At 39.2% G+C, this 8052-nt stretch overlaps 1 protein-coding gene across 1 annotated transcript in view; it reads left to right on the plus strand.

Moving 5' to 3' along the window:
* The window catches only part of NCAPD3 (non-SMC condensin II complex subunit D3), a 257331-nt gene that overhangs the window by 244071 nt on the left and 5208 nt on the right, over positions 1–8052 (plus strand). Inside the window, exons 27-30 of the mRNA XM_007948735.2 lie at positions 3235–3345; positions 5475–5657; positions 6436–6602; positions 6804–6943. Coding sequence (XP_007946926.2) covers positions 3235–3345; positions 5475–5657; positions 6436–6602; positions 6804–6943 — 601 coding nt within the window. The remainder of the gene's footprint in view (positions 1–3234; positions 3346–5474; positions 5658–6435; positions 6603–6803; positions 6944–8052) is intronic.

Raw genomic sequence — 8052 nt, forward strand, 5'->3', positions numbered from 1 at the left:
GGTGGCTGCGATGATGGGCTCAAGTATAGCGGGGATTGTGGGGCTGGCGCGGGATCGGGCAGTGTTTCGTTCTGCTGTTCATGGGGTCGCTATGAGTTGGCAACGACTTGACGGCACTTAACAACAACAACATATTCAATATTGTTATCATGAAAGAGTGTTGGATTTTGTCAAAAGCCTATTCTACATCAGTTGAAATGATGTTCTTTTCTTCTGTTTTATTAATATGGTTTATATTACATTTTCTTAACGTTGAACCACCTGAGATGAATCTTCCTTGATCATAGTCCTTTTTAATCTTGTTGGATTTAGTTTGCTACTATTTTATTGAGAGTTTTTATATCTATATTCATAAGGGATATTTTATAGTTTTCTTCTCGTGATGCCTTTATGTGGTTTGGGTGTCAGATATTACTGGCTTCAGAAGGAGTCTGGAAGTTTCTTTAAACCACTATTGCTAAACTTACTACATGTTCAGATTTATATTTATTGTCTGTTTTTCTGCCTATTGCCCCCGTTTCAGAAACTGATAGCACTTTTTAGAAATGAGTGGTTTACAAGCAAGGAACTTTCAGAGGGAACAGGATGAATCTTACATACATGGGCTGCTGAGTCATTTTTAATTCTTAGTGATTTCTTGTAAAACATTTGTAGTTAGTGACCATTCTTGGTAAGGCTTATCAAGGCTTGATCAAATCAGGTATGTAAATGCATAGCACTTTTATAAATGTGTAGACATTTTACCAAAAAAGGGAGCAAGAGATAGAAAGGTAACTGTCTTTATGCTTAGCATTTTTGACCATTATTAGTTACTGACAGTGTACCTACCTTTGGATAGCTAGCATTGAGCTAGTTTTCATTGCCAGAGGGAAGATGGATAGACAGAATATAAAACCAAGAGTCAAGGGTCTACAATGGATTTGTAGAGATTTGCACTTTTGTCAAATTTTAACTTCTTTCTAATTCTTTTTCCTCATATAGGAAATAGGAATAGTTTGTATCCCCTCCTACTTTATAAAGCCTTAGTTCCAGTATCTGAATCAAGAATAAAAATTAACTTTTATAGCATGCTGTTGTTAGATGCCATTGAGTTTTGTTCTGATGCATAGCAACCTTATGTTAAATAGAATGAAATGTTGCCCATTCCATCCTCATACAAGTTGCTAAATTTGAGCCTATAATTGCAGCTACTGGGTCATTTCATCTCATGGAGTGTCTTCCTCTTTTATGCTAACGCTCTACCTACCTAAGCATGATGTTCTTTTCTTATAACATTTTCAAAGTCAGACAGAATCTTACCATATTCACTTCTTAGGAGGATTCTGGCTTTACTTCTTCCAAGGCAGATTTGTTCACACTTTTGGCAATCCATTCATTATTCACCAACACCATAAGTCAAATAAATATGTCAGTCTTTCTTTGGTCTTTTCCTTTTTTAAAAAAAAAAATTTATTGTGATTTGGGTGAAAGTTGACAGAGCAAGTTCATCTTCCATATAGCAGTTTGCATACACTTTGTCTCATGTCATTGACTACAACCTCCTACCTGCAGCAGCTCTCCAGCCACTTCCTCCCCATACCACCTCTTCCCAGTGTCCTTCCCTGTCGTGCACTCCCGCCCCTGTTGTGTCTCCCTGTGCATACACAGTCCTTCATTCCCGTGCACTCCTGCCACCCAAGCTATCTCCCTATGCATACACAGCCCTTCTATTCTCCCATGACTGATCTCTCCAAGGCGTGTATCTACCTAATGTAAGTATTCAGCTCATATGCCTGTCTTTTGTTGGCTGGAAGCCATAGGTGTGTATTCAATTCCAGACCTGAAGAGCAACTAGGGGCCATAGTCTCAGGAGTTCCATGAGACTCTATCAGACCAGCAAACCTGGTCCCTTTTTTTTTTTAATGATTTTGAGTTTTATTCCACATTGTTCTCCCACTCCATCCAGCATCTCCTACATAGATCCCCCTCTGAGTGGTTGACAGTGGTAGCCAGGCAATATCTAGTTCTTCTGGTCTCATAGTCATATTGGCTGAGGATCACATGGTGTTTATCAGTCTCTTGGACTAATTGTTCCCATGTGTCTTTGGTTTTCTTCATTCCTCTTTGCTCTGGACGAAGAGAGACCCATTGTTATATCTGTATGGCTGCTTGCAAGCTTTTAAGATCTCAGTCGTTACTCACCAAAGTAGGATGTGGAACAATGTTTTTGTGTAGTATGTTGTGCCAGTTGAGCTGGATGTCTCTTGAGACCATGGTCCCAAGCCCACAGGTCCAACTACTTGCTCCCTCTGGGTAGCTGGCTATAGCCAAGAAGTGACTACAACCTTGTCCCTTGTCAGCTCTACTATATACCTGGAAATTCTTACAGAACATACAAATACAATTGTAGAAACATTGTCTGCCACTGTCATGGGCACACCACCCTTGCACAGACATACCTAATAGTTCATTCTGTCCAGCCATCTATCTACCTGTAGATCAATGTTTGCCTTCACTAACAACACAGTACTGTACGTGCAGAAGGGTTCTTCTTTGTTGTCCCATGCAGCACCTCCCATGCACCTCTCTCTGACTTCCTCTTCCTCAGTGCCACTGTATTGATCACTCGTACTTGGTGGTACATTGCCTTTCCCTTCACCCAAATCAGAACTTGCCTCTACCTATCTAGCAGTGTTCCCTTCTCTCCCCTCCCACCCCGGTAACCAACAAAGAAAATTTCCTTCCATATATAAACCTTTCCTTGACTTTAAAATAATGGACTAATAAAATATTTGTCCTTCTGTGATTGACTTATTTCACTCAGCATAGTGTCTTCCAAGTTCATTCATGTTGTGTGGTGTTTTACAGATTCTACGTTATTCTTTAGGGTTGTATAATATTCCATTGTGTGTATGTACCATAGTTTGTTTATCCATTCTTCAATTGATGGGCACCTAGGTTGATTCCATCTTTTTGCTGTTGTAAATCATGCTGTGATGAACATGGGTGTGCATATATCTGTTCTTGTCCTGGTTCTCACTTCTTTAGGATATAAATCTTTCTTTGGTCTTTCTTATTCATTGTCCAGCTTTCAAAGGCAATTGAAAATACCATAGCTTGGGTCATATGAGGACTTTAATCCTCAAAAGCTGTACTGAAAGAATTTCAACTGTACTGAAAGAATTAGGTCAAGGAGAAGTCAAAGGTCATTCAGAAGTTTATAAAAGTTTATGCAACTCATTTGTGTTATTACAGGTACAGAAGAGGAATTTCATAGAAAATATTATTCCAATTATCATCTCCCTGAAGACTATGCTGGAGAAAAGTAAAATCCCAGCTTTGCGCGAACTCATGGCCTACCTAAGGGTAAGTGGCAACCACTTATTTTTGTGGTTATGGCCCACCACAAGTCCGCTACTCAACATCTTCTGGTAGTTAGCATGATTGAGCTCAAAATGTTGCAAATTTAGCTCTAATCATTTTTAATATGCCTGACAGGCTTTTATCTACTGAGGAGAAAGTGGAGAGTTCGCTGAAGTTGTTTCTTCCCTTTTGCATGCCATTGAGGTTATGAAAAGCTGAGTTGCTATACAGAGAACATGATTCTTATTCAGTGTTGAGGATTTTCTTAACAAGGATCAAGAACAAAGCCATCCTCTTAGCTCATTTTAGTGCGGGATAAAGCGAAAATTGGTCATCATGTATAATTTTAGGGTGTTTATCTTTAACACTTTCTCAGATTACAATATCAGGAAGTCATAGCCCACTAACAGTGTGCCTTAGGGGACTACATATTGAGGCTGGCTATCATCAGAGAGCTGGACTCTCTATCTGTGAAGCTGGGACCCACATAAGTCTCAGTCTGTGAAGGTCTACATGAGCGCAACATCTTTCAATTAGAAATAAAGGCAATATTTTTTCCTCTTTAACTGAGCAGTTATTTCATATGACACCTTTAAAAAAAAATGCTAAATTTTGTTTAAAAAAGGACTATAACAAAATTATACTGAATTTTTCAAAGAGCTTTTTGTTCTAGAGTAGTTAAGATGGGAAAGATAAGCTAATTGTATGGAAAAACAAGAACTTCCAATTATTTTTATATCTTTATTGTCTTGTTTTAAGGAAGGAAAAATAAGAGCTTAGATCCTAAGAGACCACTTAGACACTTAAGAAAATAAGTCTGTCTCCTGTTTCTGAGATACATAAAGAGGATGGCTACAGTATTGCTTTAATTCTGTAACACAGCATTTCTTCATTTTAAACTTTCTGTAATGGATAAGTGCTTGACTACTAACCAAAAGGCTGTCAGCTTGAACCCACTCAAAGACACCTCAGAAGACAGGTCTGGTGATCTGCTTTTTAAAGATCATAGCTTTGAAAAACCCTATAGAACAGTTCTACTCTGTAACATCATAATCTGTAGCACATGGCGTCACCATAAGTCAAAATTGACTTGTTGGCAGCTAACAACAATAGTATTTGATGACACCTAATGACTAAAGCAGCCAGAGTAAGCCCTGCTCTCACTGGCAGCTGGAGAATTGACTGATAGCCTTCTCTCTGTTGGACTTCTGTTATAGTTAGGGCTTTTTCTTCTCCCTAACACTATTAGGCAAAATGATTTCTTTCTCTTAGCAAAGGGACTTTATCCGTAGCAGCTCTCTGTAAGACCTGAGAATGATAAAGATCTCACATGATAAAAGCTTTTCCACAGCATCTTTAGAGAGGATACAAGAATGGTAATAAAGCTGTAGTTCTAATTTCCTGAAAGTCAGTGGGGAAAGCTAGTATAGGTAGTTGAGCAGCTTTGAGATTACACTGCATCCTGTGACAGACACCAGAGGTCTTGTCTGAGCAAGGGGAACACCATTCCTATCTAATTGTCTGACCTCTGAATTCGCTTCTGACTGGCCTCCTTTGGTGACTACAAGATCCTTTGAACTGTGAAAACCCAGTGCTAGACCAGACCACCCCAATGCATCACTGTTCCCATCCCAGCCTCAGGTAGTGATTGGTGGTAGTCTTGAATCCTGTTATAAGTTCTGTACTAGGCTAAAATTGCATGATTCAATGTCCTTTATCCCACAAGGAACCTAGAAAATTGCCAGTGAACTAGCATAAGCAGGACGCTTCCTAAAAGATCAAAACTACTAGTTAATATGTCACATCTTGCTCACTTGTTTTGTATGGTAAATACAAGTATGGTTGATATTTCTTGGGAATATGTCATTATGCTAATTAACCTTTTAGTTGATGTAATAGAAAGAGTTTGCTGTTAGCAAAATAAATATTCTAAACTTCAGGAAAATTATTTAATCTTAGGTTGGAGAGAGCTTATTTTTTTGGAGGGGTTTAACTTTTTATTGTGATGGGTGCAATTTTACAAAACAGATTTGTTTTACATTCACCAATTTGTACACATTTTGTTTTGTAACACTGGAGAGCTTATATTTTATTTGAGAAAATACCAAAGAATGTTTCTGGGTCTCTTTCAGGAGGTGATGCAGGATTACAGAGATGAGATCAAGGACTTCTTTGCAGTTGACAAACAATTGGCATCAGAACTTGAGTATGACATGAAAAAGTACAATGAACAACTAGCCCAGGAGCAGGAGCTGGTGAAGCAGCCAGATGTGTATAGGCCAGCTGAGGGGGCCAACATGGCACCAGTGGGGCAGGTAGGAAGAGTGCCTCCTTGAACTTGATCCTGCTTTACCAACTGCTTTCTGCGATCAGTTGTTCTATCATCTCTCAGAATCCAGAGATGATCCAAGATCAGGCTGGGTTAAACCTTTGCATGTCCTTTTTATTGCCACCGTCATGCTCATTTCTTAAGTGAGATATATAGGCCACTCAGCCATGGACAGGTTAGTTTCCTTTTCACAAAGCCATGCCACATGAATTTGTCTACAACAACATTGTGATAACAGGGGAGATGTATGAGTACCCAGAAAGCGAGCCCACAGTTAGGCTATTTGATCTTTGATTATAGTGATTCTCTCGGAAGGAAGGTTAGGCGATCTACTTATGTAGTGATACTGCCTCGGTAACCCAAGGAGGGATCACTCTGAGTTGAGTCCGACTCAACAGCACATAACAACAACAACAGAAGTTTTTGTTTGCTGTCTTTCCCCCAACATACCTTCCTCTCTAGAGAATATTGTCACTTAGAGTACTTCTAGGCTTACCTACTGCTCACTTTCAGAACACAGTTCCCGGAAGAATCCAGATATATCTGTTATATTGAAAATTGATGAGGACAACTACCTTAATCTTTTATGTCTTCTTTAATGCCACAGCATTACTTGTGGCAGTCGGCCCATGGTAATGTTTGTGAAGAAGCTCAACTTATCCAGTGTTGACATGTTTTTAAAATAGCTTACTCACAGACTTGTTAATAGTGAGGATTCCATAGAAAACAAATGTTAGAAGGTAAATATTTATCTTCTCTGACAGGTTGCTTTGAATTTAGAAATAATTCCAGCTCCTGTTGGCCAAGAAAATGCAGCTGTGGCTTCTGGTGGGAGCCGTCCGTCAACACCTAGATCATGCACTGACAGAGTATCTCCTTTGCCTCCTTCAACTGACACTGGACCATTAAAGATGTTAATGCCCAAAGCCAGGTATAGTACCCACAGAATCCCAGAGACCCCGCTACTGCAATAGGCCTTATCAGTGTGAGTGCTCCCTGTGAGGTTTGAGCAAGTGTAGATGAGTAATCCACTGGAAGGGAATGGATAGTGTGATTGCACTGTGTTCACTCTGAGCTTTGTGCTAAGTGTACAGTTAGAAAATCAACATTTGTGGTGTGTTCTCCTCCACAGGCGCATGTCCCTGAGCACTATTGCAATCCTGAACTCTGTCAAGAAAGCTGTAGAGTCAAATAACAGACATCGGAGTCGGAGCTTAGGACTGCTGCCTTTCACTTTGAATTCCAGAAGTACAGACAAGAGCAGCAATCATGGTATACCTTTAAGTTGGCACTGGGAGAGTAGTAGAACTCCTTGATGTTTGGTCACAGATAAAAGTGACAGCATACAGATTAACACACAAACAGAACAAGGTTGCTGCTTCTCATTCTGTTTAAAGTGGTTTCTACTTCTGTATTATTATAACAAATAACATTAATTGAAGATTTAGATTTGTAGGTAATAAAACAATGCATATTTATGATAAAAGATTTGGAAAATTGAGCAAAAGATAAAGTTCATCCATAGGAGTTAAATATGTATCTTTCTAGTCTTTCTGCTCCTCACTGTCACGTATGTTTTATGTGTTATCTATAAAGTTGTGATCATAGTGTACATTATTTTATAATCTGCTTTGCAGCACACACTTAGACTAATATATGGTGAAAAGTGCACAACTTTTCAACCAATAGCTTTACAGCATTTCATTTTGGGAAGTACTATAAATTATTTATTACTACCCTATTCTTGGGAGCTCTGGTAGCATAGTGCCTAAGGCACTTGACTGCTAACCAGAAGGCTGGCGGTTCAAACCCATCAGCCACTCCTCGGAAGGAATGTTGGGCAATCCTACTTCCGTAGCGATACTGCCTCGGAAACCCAAGGGAGGGGTCGCTATGAGTCGGGGCCGACTCGACAGCAAATAACAACCACCACCACCCTATTCTTGGAGATGCAGGTGTTTTTCAGTTTTTTTTATATACATAATGTCACAGTGAACATCCTTGAACATAAAATTTTATATGTATGTAACCCTTAGAGTTAACTTCCAGAAGTCACAGGCCTTGAATATTTGAAAAGGTCTTCCATAATTCATATCCAGCTATGTCTTTCATTAGAAACACTGGGTTTATAAATCTATATTGTCTTATTCTGATATTTATAGACCAAAAATGTCATCCTTTTAATTTCCATTTCTTTGAATACTGGTGAGGATGGACATTTTTTCTCATGTTTATCATATATTTGTTTCTTTTGGAATTGTCTCTTTTTATAGGAATATTTCAGATATGTTGTTGTTGTTGTTGTTATTTGCCGTCAAGTCGGCCCCAACTCATAGCGACCCCTCCTTGGGTTTCCGACGCAGTATCACTACGGAAGTAGG

Source organism: Orycteropus afer, unplaced genomic scaffold, assembly GCF_000298275.1.
Source record: "Orycteropus afer afer isolate SDZICR_OR568_19922 unplaced genomic scaffold, OryAfe1.0 scaffold00221, whole genome shotgun sequence".
Taxonomy (NCBI): Eukaryota; Metazoa; Chordata; class Mammalia; order Tubulidentata; family Orycteropodidae; genus Orycteropus; species Orycteropus afer.